Here is a 21937-nt window from a genome sequence, read left to right as displayed (position 1 = left end):
TAAAGGATCCTCATAACATTCTGTATTATTCATTTATTTTATTTGTAACTGTGGAAAGAGTGAGTTACGGTAAAAGACATTTCAGTAGGCAACAGGATGCAAAATATTGAGATCTACCACAGAAACCTCAGGCAAACAGCTAAAGACATCACTCTGGGCAGAGCCGATGGTTGAGAGTGTAAGCTTCTAGAGAGGTCTGCAGGTTGTGTAAGACGACATCAGCATGAATTAACACAGCGTGAAAAGGTTTCTCCTCCTTCATTTCAGAACCTCCATCTTCACAGCAGTTAATTAACCAGTGCGGCAAACACGCTCTGTCCACCAGACAAAGGAGAAGACTCAATAAGGCAGCAATAAGCAATAACAAGGTTACACCACGTAATGCAGAGTCATTGAAATGGCCTCTTTTGTAATAAACGTAATTGAATCACATGCAGCCCCTGGGTCTGTACTGTATGTCTTTGTAAAAGGTCTGCTTGTAAGACAGGCCCCGCGTGGGAGCAGAGAGCAGAGTTTTCAGGCTGTTATACTGCATTCATTCTTGCCACTGACATCAGAGTGGGCTTAGGGCATGATGCCATTTCTGCGTTTTGCTTAATGAGCAGGACAAGGAGTCCGTGCACACCACTTCAGGGGCACCTACGTGTGACTGCAACTGATTGCTCCTCATTCTCTCTGTGAAATGAGATCCACCACAGACAGTGCGTCTCAACATGAAGCTCTGGAGCATAAATGATCTTTATTGGCAACACTGACGCAGTTTGGCCTGTGCCTTTGTTAGCGAACGAAACCTCACCCTCACAATGAGAGGTAGAGCTGGACTTGTTCCAATCGAACTACAGACACAGTATCACACTGTGTCACAGTGAAAGGGGGGGGGGGGGGGGGGGGGGGGGGGGTGGGGGTAAGCAGAGAATACATTCTGTGGAAACAGTTGTGGGTCCAGCACAGCAGCAGACCAGAATCGGTTTTCAGGAAACCCCTGCAGTGTTCCTGGGCCTCTCCACACTGCAGAAAGGAGTCTCACCAATGCACCCCTCTGAAGACCTATACATAAAGGGCCTCATTGAAACTCCCTGGCTAAACAAGTGCTAAACAAGAACCATTTCCACCTTAATGGTTTAATAAGAGCTCTTGTTTACATTTCCAAGCTGGTATTCTTTTGAAGAAATTTAAAGTCAAATTTAAATCCATTATTCTCATTGGACACATTTCTTGGGGTTTTGTCTCAAATACAAAAAAATGCATGTTGAATTTATAGAGCCGCTTTTCAAATTCTTCATAAAGCTATGAAAAATGACATTGATGAAGGTACTACTGCTTTGTGCTGGTAGGAGCTCAGTCACACAGATCCAGGCCAGAGGGATCCATAATGAGCCTTTATGATAGAAGCCCTGCTAGGTTTCACCTTCCTTCAGCAACTGGAAATCACAAAACCAGTGAATAAAGTTTACATTAGCCCACAGTTTACACTAGTTTGAAGGGAGAGACCTTTTTCACAGAACATGATCACGACACTAAGCCCAAGGCTGCAAAGCAAATGACATCAGCAAAGCTGTTTCACCTGCAATAAGTTAAATTATGAAAGGCATTTAACATTACCGTTCACTGAACTGGATAGTTAGTGTGCATACAGCATTGTACACACGTCATGGGTGATGTTTCTGAATTCATTACATAGCTCAACACATGGGTCAGGGCAAAATGAGCAACAAGAGTAGTCATTTTAACAATATCCAAATCTTTATTATTGATTTTAACATCTTCAATCTTTAACTGCGAAACTAGAAAAACAAAAGGCAAAAACAAGACTCATGAAAAGGTACACTTAAAAAGCATAAAACATTAAGGCAGGCTTTGTGGCTACATATGCAATGGCAAGTGTCTAAATTTGAGCACGTGTGGGGGTCAAAGCTACACCAGGCTAACAGCACTACTTTAAGCCTGACCTCCACCTTGGTTGAGCAAAGGTTGAAACAACATTTGCTTACACTAGAAAACAAGAGAACAACAAGGGAAAAAATAGAATTTGTTTTAATATCTGTGGAAAATGTGACTGTCCCATTCAGGCTCTTGGGTACAGTGAAGAAAGGCATACACTACATTGCAAAACCAGCAGCTTAAATTCACTTCAGAAAGGCTGAGTGTTTGTGAGGGTATGAGACAGTTTGAATCCCTTTGCGTTTCTACTGGTGTGTCGTGTTTATCCGGAGACAACTGAAAGTGAGAGGCTGCTGAACCGATTAAGGCACTTTTGATCTGACTATGGACTACGCTCATTCAATGTGCACGTGACATTCTTTATTTCAGTGTAGAAGTGAGAAGAGCACGTTAACACTATCCAGCATTTAGCTTGCAGGCTCTGAAGAATGAGAACTATTTAGTTGTTGTCATGGAAGTCTATTACCCAAGAGGGCACATACAAACTTCCACTCCACCACTTTATATTCCTTGCTGTTGGTTTTCACTTGCCAACATCTGTGAGTAAAATTACTGGTACAAATATCTTGGAATGCCAGCTATAGTTTTAACATGCTGACCAATCAGACTTGAGCCAACACTGTTTGAGATAACAAACACATTGGTTTATACATATCGGTGATGGTGAACTTGTTCTACCTCGGATATTAGAAATCATGCAGATATTTTTCTGAAGGCTGCAAAAGAAACACAGCAGTTTCTGGTGCATGCTTGGTATTGCTCAAGCATTTCAACACTTGCACAGCATCTGTAATGCCTAATATAGCTCTACCTCGAAGAACAATGAAAACTCTGAAGTGCCAGTGTTTTGGCTGTGGACTCTGATGCATATATGGAATTTAAACTAAGGCAGTGTGTTAACTGTACTTGCCGTAGACTGACTCTTTGGATGTAGCATAATGCTGCTCTTACGCAAAAATGGAGGAAAATCTATTTGAAATTGTGTCTTCAGTTAAGTAATAACAAACAATACAACTCTGCCTTTTCTGGCACAAAGACACCATGCACTAACATGTATATTATATTGGTGTTCATTCTAGGCAACATTTTTCATTTGGCAACTTAATTTGCAAAGAATTACCCATCAGGCATTAGTGAAATTTTGGCCACACAGTGAATACATAATAAGAACAATACAATGCAAAGCCTGGTCAATGCTCCACTTTACATGCTTAGCTGTGACCTTACGCTTGAAAGCATTTTTATTGATGAAAATTGGTATGCTAAAATGTTTGAAGCCCAAAAACATCCACAGTTGAAATCTTACAATTCAAAAACATCTAACGTGCTTCTTTGCACAAAAAGAAAGGAAAAAAACAAAACAAAACAAACCTGAGCCGATTGTCTCAACACTAAGACGAACCAAGAGACCACTCCATCAACAGGCTCCCCAAAGGATCCTTCATCTGGCCATTTCACAATCATATCCAGAAAAATGTTTAAAACAAAAAAAAGAACATGAGAAAAACCAATAAATGAACCTAAAGCTCAACCATGGGCCTCTGACCGTTTTTATCTACCGACCACCTTGTCAGTTACGAACTCTGTGGCTAACTGAGAGGAACAGAGGACTTCCTTAACAAATTAACTACAAAAATCCACAACTCTAAAGAGACAGGTTCACATACATTAAGTTTTTTTCCCAAGAAAGCTTTTAACATTAAATGATAACTTGAAGGTCAATTTCAGGGAAGTTGCTCAGAACCTTATTTTAGAGGTTAAATTTAGTGGAAAAGCAAACAATTAAAAATACGGTAAATACCTTCGGTAGAAAACCAAGCAACTACACACATCAGCATGTTCTTACGTTTACCATGAAGCCAACAGGTCTACTGTGAAGACAATTTTACAATCATCTGACCAATGTGGCAAGTTGCTGTAGTTTTGAGAAACGCAGAGAAATGTCTTGACACTTTTCATCATTCAAGCGGCTGAGAGTCGCAGGGGCAGCAAACAGCCAATACAACAAAGAACCTCGACCTCTGTCATGCCACGAACTCTCTCAAAGGAACACAGAACTCCACGCAAATGTGCCTAGACGATGCAGAGGAAACGTGCTCGGCTCTGGTTAACGAGAGTCCATGGGCATCCAAAAAAAAAAAAAAAAAAATCCCACAAAGGTACACTATTATGTTAATCAACAATACAACAATCAGTCCAGCTGGGATCTACTCACCGATATCAGCACAGCGATACAGCGTCACCAGGATTCCGCGTTCTAGAACACTAACTCAACAAAGGGGCAATGATTCCTCAGGAGCTGGGGGCCCCTCTCCTAATTACCTGCCTGGCTGGCACCCCCCTAAGGCACTTTTCTCCCATCATTGTCCACATCAAGAAGGTGCATGCTCTTCGAGTACTTCCCAGACAGGGCCGCACACAGAGCCAGTTCGGGTGCAGACTGCGCCCCACCCTCCTCCACACACAAGCCGAACTGACACACGCCAGTGCCTGCGAGGCTTCTTTTCATCTGTTTGGTGTCAAAAAGTTTACAAACACTCGCCGTGATCGGTTTGCAAGGGGGTCACTACTTTTAAATAATGGGAAAACGGGAAATGCTGAATTTGCTTATTGCGTCGAGGCAGTCTCTAGTGGGCTAACGGCAAGAGGCCTAAACCGGGGCTCCTGCAACCCATGTGAACTAAACGCTGCATTTGGAGCTAGCCTCCTGAGCAGGAGGATATATCTTACATCACCAAAAAAGCCTCCTCTATTAGATCATTTTCTTCCTAATTGGAATTCGGGTTGGGAGGATGGAGAATTGCTTTTCAATATAAAATGTCACTTTGCAGTCTGATGAAAACTATCAATTTGCATAGAAATCGCAAAGCCTTTCGAAGGTGACAAAAGCCTTACAAGCAATGCTGCATCTTCCATATTCAAACACATTAGATTTCAGGGAAGTTCAAACAGTGTTTCCGAAGCAATTTAAGGCTCAGAGACAAGGACACTGTGCTCCAAAGCTGCTGTATTCAGCCGTTTATTATGCAGCTTTCCACACCAACCCCCTCAGGCTTTTATGCAAATGACTCTTAAATGAAGTGCTGAAGGGACGGTCCGCTGGGGAGCAAATATAAGCGTTTCGGTCAGCACTTGTTCATTTTAAGTTGGGGCCTCTGCAGTCAGACAGGGTACTGGAGAGGCTGGGTTGAAAGGAGACGCAATCTATTCTGCCAATCAGCTTAAGTATCTCTGCTCTAGAGCCAGTCATGATGTCACCATAGTCTGACAGCCTTGCCTTGCATGTGCAGCTTGTGGAAAGACTGCATCCAGGTCGTGACCTACCTCAGAGCTAAGGTCAGATCCACAGGCTGCACACGGCACGGCGTCAGGACAGCAAGCGCTCGGAAACACTGTTTGAAAGGAGTGGGACAGTTTGCGTAGGGCAGGACTGGCTGCTGGGGGAGATGGCCGCAGGGCCGCGATTAGAGGGTGTGGTAGTTGCGGTCCTTGGACTTGCAGAACTTGTAGAGGAAGAAGACCACCGCCTGCAGTCCCAGCACCAGCACGATGCCGCCGATGAAGCTGGCCGCATCGAAGGTGGACTTCTTCTGCGGGGCCGCAGTGGGCTGCACTGCGGGTGTGGTGGTGGTGCTGCTGCTGTCTGCGGGGAGGGAGAAAGCAATGGCCCGAATTAGACACTCGATACCTCAACTTCAGTGATGCTCATGCCACACAATAGCACCACGGAGCTTCCATCCCAAGGCCAATTACTTCAGGGACTTACAGGTTATAACCACATCCATTCCTGACAAATTACCTTTTTGATGAACATGCCCACATCTGGGCTCCCGAGTGGCGTACAAGCACTTGCTTCAAGCACATGTTGAGCCCTCCAGCTCGAGTTCCAAACCAGGCATTTCATATGCCAACAATGATGGGCAGTCCACACTGAACAAATTGACCCACTAATGTGGGTGTGTACGGTGGTCAGGATCCCCTGTCCCTCTGCTCTCAGCATGCTGGGATTCACATGGGTGCCTAGGAGGATAACCTATCCTCTGGTGGTGTTTGCCTCCTGCTGCACTGTGGGACTTGTAGTGTGCAACAATGGTTGCAGCAGGCATAGGCCAGCATCAATGGACTGCACACACCTCACCCTGTACTCCTTCAATGCTTATGTTGTACATACAGTAGTATACACTTGAATAGGTGGATATTTAATTCAGGAAATTCAGGTACCTTGCTTGAGTGTGCAATCTGCCACATGCAACCCTCTGGTAAAAAGATTATTCCCCAACAACTATTCCACACACCCAGATTCCACTCACAAATTCTCTCTGTTCGTGCTGAACATAACCACCACTGCTGTCGTTGTGGTTGTCCTTCTACTGAGTGTCAAAGACAGGCCTTTGGCCAGACGTCAAATTCAGATTAGTGACGTAACCAGGCTAGAGCATGAAGCCTCCAAACCTTAGATAGCAACGCAAAAGCACTCAAACCGTACATCTACTCAATAAAATCACATCAAAGTCACGTTGTCTCATTTGCCGCACTGGAGACGAACACAGCTGCCAGCTCACTTGTGGTGGGAGAGACTGTTGTTACAGTGCCATTCTGAGTTGGAGCAACGCTGGGACCCGCTGCGGTTGTAGATGCATTTGCAGAACCTAAAAGACAACACAGCATAAATTTTGTGTTGTGCCGAGTTTGACAAGTCGTTCAAAAGCGCAGAATCACTTCTTTTTTTTTTACACACTGGTAAGTAAAAGCCTTCTGGATGTTACCTGTGGTTGGAGCTATGGTGGTGCCATTGACTGTGGTCACATGGACGGTGGGGGTAGCATGGCCAGTGGGGGCAACTGAGGCAGTGGTGGTGTCAGTTACAAGTTCTGAAAAAGGACAGATCTCAGCACAAGCAGAGGACTGATGGTGTCCAGTCCCATCCATTCAGAGCCTGCTGCTCCACCTACATCAGCATGGGGGAAGCAGAGGATTCCTACAACCTCTCTATTTGATTAACCGATTAATTAAAATCTGCATTTTTATTTCACATGACCATCTGCTAGCAGGCCAGCTTGTTTTTTTTTATTGTGTGTGAAGTGGAATGTACAGAAAGCTAGTGAGCTAGTGATCAATATGTGGCTAATCATTAGCAATTTGGGACTTGAGCAAGTCTCATTATCTTTTACAACCACAGAACTGTCATAAGCACAGGCACCAGTATGTTCACTTGCAATGGCACGCGTAGCCTCATGTACTGGATGTACTCAGAACAAAGCCCAGTTTATTATCTACATAATAATAAAAAAAAGCTATGCTGTGTGAACAGCCATATTCACTACTCATTCTGATCAGGACTAGTCTGATTTAAGATGGCTCCAACAAGGTTTTGATACTGTCATGACTGTGTACAATGCTGTTGTGACCAAAGGGGCTTTTTTAAAATCTGTATTTGTTATAAGAATAAATATGTAAGGCAACAGGTGTCATTTCCCATACTCACAGTGGTGTTAGGCCTTTAACCTGTTATGATGTGCACAAATAAACAGCAGCAGCAACAAAACTCATTAGAAAGCAAAGAGTTCTGTTAAATATCTTACCTGCACATGAGCCATTTGCTACCCGCTCACAGGACTCCGCAGTAGTATTCCCAAGTGCCTCGCTGGCATTCACACAAGAACCAGTCAGGTAATCAGAATTTGTTGAATCTACATAAAAAACACAAAACATATTCATTTCAGAAAAGAAACAAAACCCTCCTCCCTTATTAAGTTCAAATACAAATACACTGATCATTCAAATACATTCACCACTAAAATAGCCCTTACATTTTCCACCCATGTGGATTGAATCTAATAATCATTGAGTCATCCCCTGGGCCACAAACCCTGCCCACTCAGCAATAATCCAGCTCTTTGGTGGGCCTGTCTGTGATTCATTTCCCGGGACCAGGCAGCTCTGTTGACAAGCACAAGCTAACCACAACTAGATGCGTCACACATTAAAAAAAAAATAAAAAAAACGGTGGCCTCTGTCAAGCAGATCAGATAACACAGCACGCAGTTAAACTGCGTAAGGATCCAGGGAAGGAAGGTCACATCACAGAGTCTCACAGTCTGTTTGCTATTTACAAGTTTATGACCTGGTTCTGAAAATGTTTAACCTAAAAGCAAGACAAGACCAAACAAATCATCTGAAGTTTTCATTTTTTTTATTTCAATCTTCAACCTCAGTTACTGCAGCTCAAAGTGTATTACTTTTGTTTCCTACAGGTCAAGAAATACCAGGAAATTTATCTAAGTGTGTGTATGCACATCATACTCACTTTATTACACACAATGCTTTGGTATCAGCTATATTTCCCATGATATTTTGACATTTTACTTGGAGATCAGGGTCTCCTTCTATATAACAGAGACTCCTAACATGTAAGACTGAATCTTGGAAAAAAAAATGGCACCATGGCCAAGAAGTTGATTATTCATAAAAGATAATAAGGAGAAGCCATAAATGTTTGATGCAGAAGTCATTTGCTCATCTGTAAAATTTGTCATATGACAAGTACTCACTCCAAACTCGCTAAGTACCCAAAATCAGCAAAGACAAAGAGCAGGGGAGACGCAAGCCAGCGCCTACCGGATCGAGGCGGCACACTCAGACTCACCGGACTGCGGCAGCCACACCAGGCATCAGTGACATTTCACATGACCTGCCTGATACTCCAGCTGTTTTCTTCCCACTCTATATTATCTGTCAGTTACAGATTTACAGACCTTGGGCAGAGGACCCCTTTTGGGGGGGGGGGGGGGGGGCTTCAACAGGGTCATTTACATGAATGATGAAATGATGAAAATGATGAAAGAAAGGAAAAAAAAACAGGGTCATTTACACACCCAAACCCTGAATATATTAAACAAGTTACCGGGGCTGTCAGTATTATCGTCTTAACTCATGCGATTAATTAAAAAGTGAATCAGGTCATGTTTCTTTTAATTGCAATTAATCACAGTTCACACTCCCTGCCTAGCTACCACAGTTAATTACTCCCAGCACAATGACTGATTTTGCTGGCTTAGGTGGAAGGGAGACAGAGTGGCCAGCTAGTGGAATGAAAAAAATACAATACACAGAGAAAAATCACTTAAAGTACAGGGCCTATCAACAGAAAGTTGAATTTACAACAAAAGATCTAACAGATGGAAATCAGGATTAAAAACAAGCTCACTTACAAGCTCAATTTCCAAGCCAAATGTCAGTCTCAGTGAAGCATATCAAGGCTGCAGCACCTACTTGTACAACATACTGCAACACACTTTTCCTGCTCCAAATCAAATTACCAGTATTTCTCCTTACCCAAAAGTAATATCAACCAATTAATCACCACACTTCTGTTCTTTTATACTGGAAGTCCCTTTGGATAAGAGTGTCTGCAAAATGAATATCATGTAATGTAATGTAATCAAACTACATATAATAATCTAACTAATGCCCTGGATACTGACTGACTATAGGCTGCACGGCATTATGGAAGATAAGGTTAAGTTGTAGTGCTAGTGCTCTCTCCTCAATGATCAGACTCATGGCAGTACCAGTACACATGAAAAATACCGGTCATGCTTTGGAGGACACTGGAGCAGTTCCCCACTGCATTTTCCTGGGTGTTTTTCCAGAGGCAGGCAGGGATAATGGGAACAAAACACAAGGGTCTGCACTGCCAACTAACTAGGACCTAAGCAAGGGTGTCTGGCCAGAACACTTGGGTTAGGCTTGTCTTGAAAAGCAACCCAGTCTACCATAACCAATGAGAAAATACTGAGAGCTCAGTGTTCTGTAACTGTAAAGTAACATGTGCAAATATAATTATGTTTCTCAGTTATATGGTGTTCTGTACAAATCTGTATTGGTGTATAAAAGCTCTGTTGCAATGCACTTCTTGGCCACACCTACAGAATCTTTTGCTGTAACCAGCTCCTTGGCGTATCTGATGGCAGTGACGTGTGTGGGAGTTCTCCTAACACAGTGCTGTGAAAGGTAGCAAAGTCATACATTCCGCTACGTGTCATCTCCCCAAACCAGAGAGGTGTGCGTGCCAGGCCTTGAAGCTCAGGGTCATACGAGACGTCCAATCTGCCACAAACTTACATACTTGGTTTACTACCCGAATTCAAAATTTCACTTCCGATCAACCCATCATCCTGACAGCCAGAAAGTTTCAAGCCTCAGGGCTATCAAATCTGCTTCACAGGGTAGGCCCACACAAGGCAATGGGTAATGCAACTCTCAACATGAACATACTCAGACCTGCAAGATAAAGTTCCTCTGAATGGGTTTACTACATGTGCTTATAATAACAAATAGCCCCATAGGTTCTTCTTTAAAAACAACAAAAGCGTTAAATTGATTACTATACCAGAGAGTGAATACTACCACTGCTAAAACTCCCAGTAAGCTACTTGTAGAATCTTGAGATCACAACGAAGGGAAATGTTTGCAGCTCACTGGGACACGGTTATGTGGCATGTCTCAAACCACAGCAAATGCTATCCCTGCTACTGTTTAAAGCCCTTTGTTGCCACTCCTCAATACAGCTGGGCACCTCTCCCACTACGATATCAAAGCAGCATTCACCCAGGCCAGAAGGGAGGGCATGTTAATTATTCTCAGTCTCAAAACACTTAGTCATTCTCAGCTTCTTAGACACTGCAGAGTAAGCCATTGACCCAAACTTTTATCACATGTGAATTCCTGTTCTCTCATTTTACCTTTTTTTCTAGTTGACATAAAGGAAATCTAGTTTTTGTCAATGCTAGTGATGAAGCTACATAGGGAAGAAAAAAGTGACTGACCACCCTAAGTGTCTCCTCGTGTTCGAACAATGGCTTTTCAATGTAAAATGCACTTTAGAGAAGGACTCTGAAGTGCCAGAGCTAATGTTGGTATAAGCTAAATGTGTCAACTGCCACACACAGCACAAGAGTAATGGTGTTTTAGCAGGACCTGTGAGCCAACACCAGGCACCCCAGCTTTTAAGGTCTGCACTTTCCAACCATGAAAACATCAGTAAACATGATACATTAGCTCTCTAAAGCATTTCAATTGAGCCTATTCACAGAGTAAGGTCTAACAGCAAAGCACATTGTCCTTAACAGTGGTTAACAAATTAAGCAAGCTTCTACCTTTTCATTTTTAATAAAACCTTCTTTGTTTCTTTTAAATCGCAGCACTGGTGCTGTTGTGTAAATTAACTCCACCATAGCTTCAATGTTCACAATTAAGACAAACGTTAACTTGGTCAAATAGTGACCAAGGCGCTTCACTGAAGGTTTTTTTTTTTTGATGATTACGTCCCTGACACAATCTGCACTGCAGTAAAACTGAGCAATCACATGACACACAGAGAGCTATCCTGACTGATTTCAAAACTTCAGAATAGGGTGTCATTCCATCACATGTCCAGCTAGAGGAAGGCTTTACAGTAAGACACTGCTTTGTGATGCAACACCAGTCAAAGGGAAATAACTGTTGAAAACAATAAGGATTTCCATGCATGACCAACAGCTGATGCTGGTGTTCCGTATAACAGTGCCTGATGACCCTGAATACTTCATCAAACAGGCATGGTTCCAGAGAGGGAGGGAAAGGCAGCCAGTTCTCCTTGGGTTTCTTTCTGCGACAGCTGCCAGGCCTGGTGCATGTGCAGCAGCGCTGTGCGCAGAACCTCCCCCCCCAGCCCCCGTTCCCTCTCCGTTTGGTTGATGTTAGACACAACGAGGGGATACGCATTCCTCTCCCAGCTGGAGACGCACTGACAGGAACGATTCTCCGCTCCGCTCACACTTTGCCTTTCCCCTTCCACTTTCTTTAAGGATACGAGCCATTTCCTGGTATTCATCCACTTGTTTCCTCTCCAGCCAGTGGAGAGGTTCCTCTTCAGGCTCCGCATTATCCCTGTGTTGACCGCTGTTGGGTCATTCCAGAGCGCATATGCCTCAGAAAGCTTATACTGACCCTGTGGCACCACGCTTGTTATGACCATGGGGCTCCTCTAAAAGCCACTTTTAAAAGCTGCAAAAGCTACCTGGACTATCCACAAGCTTCTGCCGTGCAGGCCTTTCTGAACATTTCATTTCACTGCCTGTTCAGACGAGCCATTTTATAGTCTGAAATAGTACAACAGCTGCTGCACCAAGTTTGAAATGGGCCTTCTGTGTGTACATTAAAAGGCCATCCAGAACTACACATTGTAGTCCTGATCAGTGGGTCTACCTTCCAATTGTCGTGGGCACTGAAACTGTAATCAAATTTTATGAAAAAAAAATGTGTTTGAAAATGAACTGAAGAAATATTTGGTTGCTCTATGCACACCACTAACACCAATGGCCCTCACTGATCTATAAATGTCTATGATTTGTGTATGTCTAACCAAACGTACTGTACACAACAACCACAGTGCCATTCACTGAATCAAGTGTCAAATCACTGATTAAACTAGTTAGAGTAAACTAAGCCAAACACAGAATCTGTACTCTTGGAACTGTGGCTGTTTACTCCACCTGAAATGCATTTGGGCTAGGGCTAGCTAGTTTGAACAAAAAAAAAGCAATTTCTTCTGCTTTGTCTCTGAAAATGTACATGCAAACACTCTACTTGAAACATGCATAAAAAATAAGGGACATTAATATCTTGTTTTGCAGGTCGTAGTAGAAAATATGACATGCAAAGCAAGAGACCTGGGGCACATGAAGGCTTTCATCTGAGTAGTCAAATAAGAATGCTTCCATGCACAATGTCAAAATGGATAATATTTCTGTTATTTTCATCAAGTCTTTTCACATGGGCTCAGGATCAACAGCAAAAAATGTATATGCCTACAAAACATTGAAATTCAGAATCTTTTTAGTCAATTTTTTGAAACTGCTAATGTGGACAGAGCACTGTAAACCAGTTTTACACAACATCTCTCAGATCAGGGCTTTCAGACTTCTTCAAATAGACAGTGTACAGACAAATCACTGCCTTATCTAGCTGGCTCTGACACCTCTGCCACTCCAACCCATCTTAAATTGCTGCAAATGACTAGCATTGTGACCTTCGGATAATATGGCGAAAGCAAGGCAGTTTTTCATTTTGGAAAGGTTTTACCCCTTGAAGAAAAACCTCCATATTCAACAAAAAACACAGAAACATGATTTCCCCACAAGCACTCAACATCATTTAAACCAAATGCACCACTTACATTGGGAAATATCACCCATGTATACAACAATAATGCCATAGTACTTACTTTTGCACTGCAGCCAGTTACACTGATTGTTCCTCTGACATTCCCCGCAGGTGGACAGCAAAGAGCATCCTCCTGAAAGAGGGAGAAACACATGGGCTGACTGAGCACCAGCAATCTCAGAGGTCAGCTCCTAAGGTATTACCCCACTTAATGACAAATTCTGAAACAAACAACATTAACAAGCATTTAACATGCCAACCTTAATCCTAATTTAACTCTGACCTCACTGCATTTTTTTTATTTTGCATTCAATACAGTAAAATCAAATCTTAATTATGTCTAAACCATTTGAAATATAACATCTTATTTCTGAAGAGCTGTTTCAATGATTGTTACATGTGAACTACTCCTAGCTCTAGGGCATAATCATGATGGCATATGCCAAGTTAGAACATATTTTGTAGTTCACACTGTGGCTTGTATACAAGTTTACAAACTCTTTCACACATTGTGTAAACCGTATACTTTCTAGAAGCACTATCACATGGTGGAGATTGTTGGTTGATTAATCACTGAACCGCACATTAAGTGGAATCCAGTTAACAACGAAACAATGACTGATACCTCTGTGACAGAAATAAACCCCAACAATTTCCGGTTGAACTATGGTTATGTGTTCCAAATTTGAGTTTTTAAATAAGCAAAAAATCTGCCGGTTTAACAGGAGTGTTTGTGGGAAATGAAGTTCGGAGCAGGTTTGCAGCTTCAGCGGTATCTTGGGTCTGGACTTCACCTCCCGTCCCGCCATCCCAGAATGAACTCTCCCCAGGTGTTTTTTTCCGCACAGCGCATGTATATTACGTCAAACGAGGCATGTAAAAAAAATATTGCCCGCTATTTGTGCAATTTTCGTCACCATATCCGTTGGATAATCTTCAGAGCATAATAAAATTCAAAACGAATTAAGAAATCTGACATGATTAGTAAACAGCGTTACAAGCGTCAGGGAATCATAGTTAGGTATTAACGTTACATAATACTAGCTTCCTAGCAGGCTATTTGCTGGGAAATTGAAATTTTAAGATAGCTCGCTAACCAGCTAATCTGCTATATCGATAGGTATGCATGCCTGTTTGGCAGTCAAGGCAGTCTGTTAAACAAATTCATGTGTTTAAAATGCATCCAGGGACCAATCAATAGTAGAAACAGCACGGAATCTAAATTAGCAAATATAACATTATTTCTTAAAATTATTTGCTTGCTAGTTATCCTATTCGCAATGGCAGGCTGGCTGGCTAACAAAACTACCAACCAGACTCGCGAACGGTAACCTAAACCATGCAACGTAGCTTGTTAGACCTCGCTAGCTTTATTTTTTTTCCCCAAACAAAATCTCAAACAAAATACAGTTTGGCACTGTAATTCATGTTATATCAAGCTTGCTAATAAGACCGTTAGCAAATCGATATTGGGGAAAAACCATAAAAGAATGCGAGATTAGCTGTCACGGCGAGCGAATGCTCTCTGGCTAGCTATCGTACGCTAGCAGAGAAAAAAATAGTTAGCAAGCTAGCACGAAGCTGGCCAACACATCAACTTACCCGTTTCTACAGCACTCGTACTTCCAAGCACGGCAAGTGCAAATGTCATAACGAAAAGTCTCCAGTACATCTTCCTAATTTTCTCGTCTCCTTCTTCCAACAAGACCTAACAAGTGCCGAAAAGTGTGAGAGAGCCAAATTTCTGCTGTATACGGGGTTTCTGTGGGTCTACTTCCTGCTGTACAGGTCATGTGGCAGTGCTACTGGTACGGGGAGGAGGCTCGCTGGATTTCTAGGTGCATGTTTTATGATTAACTGGCTCGCCCTGGAATTTGCACATACTAACTAGCGTTTGAAGACGCTTCCTCAGGTCGGTGTTTTATTGAGCTGTTGGGTGCAAATGGGGAAACGGAGGAAATAATAGACATGCAAAATCGTTTTCGTCATGGGCAGTGGAGTTTACTTGAGGCCTCCCTTGAAAAGGTTTTTTTTAATCATCTAATATGTTAACATTAATTATTAATGTTGTGTAAACGTATTTTAAAACATTTAGCCGTACGCTTTATTTTAATACGTTATAGAGAGATGAATCATTTTAAAGGGAGATAGGACATAATGAATGCAGGATTAATTTGCTTCGATTCGACTGTTTGAGGTCATGATGGGCCTACGCGTTTAGTTACCTTCCTTTCCATGTAGATCTTATTACTCGGCCATATCCCAGCTCCCCACAAATCACAAGTGCGCATTGCCAACTGTAGATAAATTATAACACATAAAAATGTAACGAGGTAAAATGAGGCAATTTGACATGGTGGATTGGGTCCTGGGATTGTAACCAGTTTACAGACTTGAATCCTGGTAGGGGCATTGATATTTTTCCCTTTGTCATGGTATTTTGAATAGCTTTAGTCAGCAGTACAAACCAACAATATTTGAAATAATGAATGATGTAAGTTGCCCAATAAGAGGATGTCTGTGAGAAAGTTAATGTAATATTCCTATCCTATAACTGTTTAAGGTAAAGGAAAGGAAGGGAACCTATCAGCCCTATGATTGCTTGGTGTTTCAGAACAGAAGGTGACAGTCCAACCTTAGGAGGCAACTATCTGTCTAATGTTTCTCCTAATATATTACTGCATGTTAGTTTAACACAAAAAGATGAATGTCACGATGCAAGGAAATAAAGGATGACAGCCAAGCAGAGCTGAGCTTTCAGTCGCAGTTTCATCACTAAGAAAACCTCACTGCACACTCATACCAACCCACTAATGCTGCAGTACTATCAATTCATTTTTCCAGGCCATGTCATATATATATTTCATAGCCCCTTTCCTGGCAATGGAGTGATCTGAAATTAAACTTTCTGACTGATGTATTTCTTCTCACTTACTAGTACAGTCTGCACAGACATTTCCAATCACTATAAAGACAATGCAGTTATTTTGTAATTGTATACCCAGAACATGTGCTTTGTTTTATTTGAATGAAATCTGATTACAGTATTGGGACAACAGTGTTGTCAGTTGATGTTCAGAACAATTGTGGAAAATCAATTGCAATGAAATACAAAGAGGGGCATTTCCTGTTCCAGAGAGAAGGTGCATTTTAAACACCTGACATCTGTTAACCATGTTTTGTAAACTTTCATGTGTAGATCCTGTAAGTCCACATTTTTTTATTGTGGCTGCCTGCTATTATTCCCACAGTGCATTGCACCACTATGTAACTATCAGTCTCAGGTGAACAGATTTTGCACCACTGATTTCTTTGTATATAATATTTTGCTCACAAATCCAGGAAGAGGCCATTCATAACCTTTACTCCAGATTTGTAACATAAATAGTACAGCATTAACTTAATCATCTTTGGTTCCCATAATCTGAGCTCTGTGAAATGAGAAACAACATACAGTTTATGTAAACAAAGCTTTTAAAGGATTATCGCTTTCAGGCATTTTAGGTCACATCAGTGTACAATAATTCTCTTTATAACAATATTTTCAAGAATACATCAGCTGATGATACAGTGTGATGGGATCAAAAATTCTCTACAGGAAGATACTAAACTCCACTGTAGTTTTATTATAAATTATATCTGAACATCAGTACAGTATGTGCCTCACTATTTCACAACAGTAGGCTACTTACCATTCATAAGGTGATGTAAGCTCATAAAAAGGTTAAATAGTTGGGGGATGCAAAATGTTGATGTTTTTAATCATCTATAAATTGCCTAATTTTGACTAGTCAGAATTCCAATTTAAGATATCTATAACTGAATTTTGACTAGGGTAATGACATTCTGACTAGTAGAAAGTATGCCTCAAGATATCAATATATATTTGTGTCTAATCATAATTGTATTTCAGATCTCCATAATTGCATTTAGATATGTTGTCATAATTACATAATATATGAATATAACACACACAGATACAAGTATACATGCAGTTTTCCCTTTTCCTCATCATCCTTTTTTCCTTGTGACAAAGTTATCAATTTTAGCAAACTATTAACAAGTGGTTTCATTTAAAACCACATCCCAAAGGAAATAAAAAATAAAGTTCTGGATTATATATGCTGTAAATGTAGCTTTTTGGTTTCATGTCATAAATTTTCAGTACCAAAAAAAGAAAACAATAATTTTGATGTCAAGGTAGAAATACCCCACAGTCAATGACTTTGCATTCCTCTTCAGGTCTCTCATTGTAGGTGGGTACAAGCTCCAGTTTCTTTAGGACTTCTGTGCCTTCAACCACTTGTCTAGAAAGACATGGTAGAAATGATATCCATTTAGCATTTTTCCATTATTGATTATTCCCACTAGAGGTTGGTAATTATTTAGTATAGACTTCAAATTACACTTAAATCTCACATATTTGGAGGGTAACTGTAAACCATAGGTCTTACAGCTTCTAATTCACAGAAATGAACACATTTACAGATTCAAAATAGGATTCTCCTTTTAGCAGCAGGGTGATTGGTGTTGTGGACATACACACCCAAAGGCCACATATTTCCTGTCCATCCAGAGTGCAGGCTGCAGAGTGATGTAGAACTGTGATCCATTGGTGTGAGCTCCTTGATTGGCCATCCCTAAGATACCTCTCTTACTATGAGAAACTGCAAAGCTTTCATCTGGTAGAACAAATGAAACCACAGAATTCATATGTGAATACACGAAAGGAATCATCACCAATGAAGTACACTGACTGTACAAGTGTTTGGCAGCCTTAGAGGGTATTTTTCATCTGAAAAATATCTGCAGTTTACTTCACAATGACAACAAACCTGCATTTTTCATGATTAATAAGCTTACCAGCCTTAGCAAAGCTCACCTATCAGCAGCCAATTCCTTTTGACTAACTGTGTGTAATGTGGTACTTGTGCTTCACATTAAATCATTTTAATTTCATTCATAGAATATTGGGTTACATCAACTCATTCTGATGATAAAATGATCAGATACTGATTTAACTCCACTAAAACCAATACTTTTTATATAAAACTAAAACTCTTTCATGAGCACTGCTAAAAGGCTGAGCACTGCAATTAGATATTAGCAGATAGAAAATGAATTAGCTGCTAATGTGTGATCTTTACTGCCAATGGAATGCACAATCATCTTACAATCAAAGGTTCAGAGTAATTATCAAATAAAGGCAAGCTCTCTGCCTTGCCGATTTGTTGCTCATCCACCACCACCTATAACATTCTTACTTCACAGGTTCCTGCATGCATTCATGTTTCTGAGAAAATATGCCTCTCTCTCATGGAATTAGTTTTCAACAAATTCAGTTAGTACTGACCATATCTGTCAAACATTGCTTCTAGATTATTCTTGACCATACCTCAAAATCGTAAGTGATACTACTTGAAAACCTTGTGGTTCCCTGTAATCTGTAGTTCAAGTTTTGCATAGGATATGTAACTGGCTATGCCAAATATACACCAGGCCAGTGGCCATTACAAGTTGTTATTAATGCCTAGACCCTTGATTTGTGTTTCATATGTTTTAAAAAAACTCGTGTCCATAACATAAATATCCAATCATATCCAGTGAAACTTAAAATAAAAGTTTTCATGGGGATTAAAAAAAAACACTGTAATGTTGACAACAGTATTTGAGGAAATGTACTCAGCTCTCTGAAAACTTAGTCAACTGTCTTTTTTCCTCTTCCCCTTCCCCCAACAAAAATGAAGAAAAAGGTCAAGTTGGTATATGGCAGGGCTTTAAGATTAACTTCAAGAAAACATAGAGGAGGGGCAGATCATGGTCCACCAAGCCATTCCTATCACTGTAGTATTGTAAACTGTGTTAGTCACATTGATAAGAACATGTGTTAAGCAAATGTAATACAACCAGCTGTGATACATAACACAACACAGCACAGTACCTTCAAATGTTGGCCCATAAATGGACTCTCCACCATTTCCTCTGGCTCCTGGTGAAATATCTGCAAGAAGAGTTCCCCCAAAGATAAGCTTAACTGCTAGCATGAGAGTCCAGTATTAGCACTTTGTCTCACACATAAAATCTTATCATCTACATTTAACCCAAAACAAGATGCCATTTTTGCGATAAAATACTAATGTTGACAACAGCTGTGCCATTTATCACCTCTAAAATTATTATATAATACATTATATTTTTGGTATTCTTTCATTCACATTACATTTATTCATTTGGTAGATGCCCTTACCCAGACTGATGTACAAAAAGTGAATTCATTCAAGTTAGGCATGTAGCTCTATAATACTGAATCATCAGTGCCATACTTGTAATACAGCTCTGTTGTGGGAAACATTGTATACTAACATAGACTACTGTCAGCATTTATACCCACCAAGCTTGTAACGCTGCAAGTTTCATTCGCTGTTAAGTTTTGACGACAAAGCTTATGGCAGCAGCAAGGCTTTATACTGCCACCTGGCTTTTGCCTTGCTTATTCCTTGCTTATATTATGCTCAAGTTTTGCTACAACCTTTTACTACAGTCTTTGGAGGGAGAGGGGTCAGAGTTGGGGAAGCCAAGATATAGTCTGAATAGATTGGCTTTCAGTCTGTGCCAGAAAAGGAACAGTAACTCCACTGTTCTGACTGTTGGTGGAGAGCTCATTCCCCCACTTGAGGGCCAAAGAAGAAAAGGGACTTTCACACAAGGTTGACAAACTACATCTTGTGGATTTCTTTAGACCAACAGCTGTGCACAATGCCGGACTTCAAGATACAACTATGTAGTTTTGAATGATGATATGCTTTCACTTTATTTTTGTCTTGATAGAATTGTTTTTTTGTTTTTCCTCCTGCATGTGGACATCTTGCATGTTTTAATTTACATAATTTGGGATCTCTGGTACTTACTAAAGTATTGTAACAGCATTATGAATAGACATGGACCTCTCAACAGCTTACCTCCACCCTGAATCCAGCCATTGGAGACCATTCGATGAAATACAGACCCCTTGTAGGATAATGTGATGTCATTCTTGGACAAACTTGTCTCTCCTGTACAGAGTGCCTGGAAATTCTTGCATGTTTTTGGACAGACATCTGTAAACAGCTAAATGCAAAAACCAATGTCAGTTCTCTGATGGTCACATTTACAGACATTCTGTTTTTTTTTTTTTTTTTAAACAAATCTTTATGGCCTCACCTCAAACAGTAACCTTCCAACCGGCTCTCCTTTGATTTCAATATCCATGAATACAAATGTGTGCTGCATGAAGACGACAGAGGAAACAGTAGATATTTTCCTATTTTGACAATCATTTCAAGGATTCTGAACATCTGTTCTAAATGCCAAATTCAAACAGGTTTTGAAATGCAAATATTGAACAGAATATGAGCAGTTTGCCATTTATTCGTGCCTTAGCCTTTTAATGTTCAACGTGAACGCTACATTTTTCAATAAAAATGACTGACGTTTGCTGGGGCCAACTAAAATAAGAACCTTGAAATCTGTTATACGATTGTGTGTTGAATGATAGTATTTCACCTGCAACACTGAAATGAGGACTACACTAATTTGCATTACTTGCTGTTTGGGAAACGTTTCTGGAGAGGAGTACTTGCCCCTGTACTTCGAAGATGTTTGGAGTAGTAGTCTTCCGTCAGAGCCAAGTACAGCGAAAGTGGCCTAAAGAAGGTGAAGTCCCAGTGTTTCTGAGCCCAGCTTGACAAGTCTTTCTCGTCTCCAAGAAGCCGAAAATTCACAAAACACATCAGGTGGCCGGCGTATTCCCACACCGCACCTTTCAGCTCCTGGTGAAAAACATTGCCATGCAGTGCCAACAGCTTTAGCCACTTGCTTGCGACTTCCTTCGCATAACGCACTAACGAAGTAGTCGTAACTCTACCAAATATAATATATATAAATATATTCAATATAATATGCTAGCAACATGTATTAATGTAGAGTGAAGTGGAACAATTTCGCTGATAGCCATCAAACGATTGGTAAAGTTAATTAGCAAGCTGTTATGGACTAGGATGGTTTGCTTAACAGTGATGTTCGTGTAGCGTTACTGATGTCGGCACTGCCCACCTTTTTCTTGTTGCTTAAATATTCATGCCAGTCACACTCCAGTAATGGACGAATGCTTACATCTGAGAACGATGAGGGGAACTTCTGTCTCAGTCCCTGTTGACGAGAGGCAATGATTGACTAAGTTACTTGGCTACCATAAGCGGTATCCTAAGCAGTACTTGTAGAGGTGGCCGTAGCGACATAGTTAGCAAGCAAGTCCTTTACAAAGGACTAACGCTGGGTAGTTAGGTGGCTAGCCTGCCAATTCAGTAATTAACGGTCTTGCTCGCTAGCTGGAAAAAGTATAACAACCCCACAACTTTTCATATATCACCAGAGAGCGTCGGCCTAGTTAACGGTGCGTTACATTAACTAGTCTATATAATCGAGGTTAGACAACTAGATTATCTAGACTCTTCTAGCCAGAGTGCTAGACGTTATGTTAAACAAACAATATTATGTCCAGTTTAACGTTAGCTGGCTCGTTACCTCTGCCGTTGCTTTGGCGATTTGAAAGTTATGCGCTTTCAGTAGACCAACTATCTCAAGTTGTACTTTAGAGGCCATGGCATGTTCGTACTCATTGATGTTACAGTTTGGCGGCTTGTATGTTGCGGTTCCATGCGACAAACTTGTGGTCTCTATGGTAACAAGGGGTTGCTTTGGGGGCGCTGATCTGCGCAGAGCTCGTAGCAAAACCAAAGATTGTGCATTGCTA

At 41.0% G+C, this 21937-nt stretch overlaps 2 protein-coding genes across 2 annotated transcripts; both read right to left on the bottom strand.

Moving 5' to 3' along the window:
- Positions 1 to 1720: 1720 nt before the first annotated feature.
- Positions 1721 to 15102, bottom strand: cd164 (CD164 molecule, sialomucin). The gene is made up of 6 exons (XM_036550474.1): positions 14749 to 15102; positions 13208 to 13279; positions 7524 to 7631; positions 6708 to 6812; positions 6504 to 6590; positions 1721 to 5584 (listed from the first exon to the last, which is right to left on the bottom strand). The coding sequence occupies exons 1-6, from the start codon at positions 14816 to 14818 to the stop codon at positions 5406 to 5408; spliced, it is 621 nt and encodes a 206-aa protein (XP_036406367.1). The 5' UTR covers positions 14819 to 15102; the 3' UTR covers positions 1721 to 5405.
- Positions 15103 to 17341: 2239 nt separating this feature from the next.
- ppil6 (peptidylprolyl isomerase (cyclophilin)-like 6) lies at positions 17342 to 21795 on the bottom strand. The gene is made up of 8 exons (XM_036550645.1): positions 21709 to 21795; positions 21238 to 21333; positions 20766 to 20954; positions 20347 to 20409; positions 20106 to 20253; positions 19088 to 19147; positions 17693 to 17828; positions 17342 to 17453 (listed from the first exon to the last, which is right to left on the bottom strand). The coding sequence occupies exons 1-8, from the start codon at positions 21784 to 21786 to the stop codon at positions 17342 to 17344; spliced, it is 882 nt and encodes a 293-aa protein (XP_036406538.1). The 5' UTR covers positions 21787 to 21795.
- Between the last annotated feature and the right edge of the window lie 142 nt (positions 21796 to 21937).

This window comes from Megalops cyprinoides, chromosome 17, assembly GCF_013368585.1.
Source record: "Megalops cyprinoides isolate fMegCyp1 chromosome 17, fMegCyp1.pri, whole genome shotgun sequence".
NCBI classification, from domain to species: Eukaryota; Metazoa; Chordata; class Actinopteri; order Elopiformes; family Megalopidae; genus Megalops; species Megalops cyprinoides.
The sequence above is the reverse complement of the archived record's forward strand: the minus strand, read 5'-3'. Positions and strand labels throughout refer to the sequence as shown.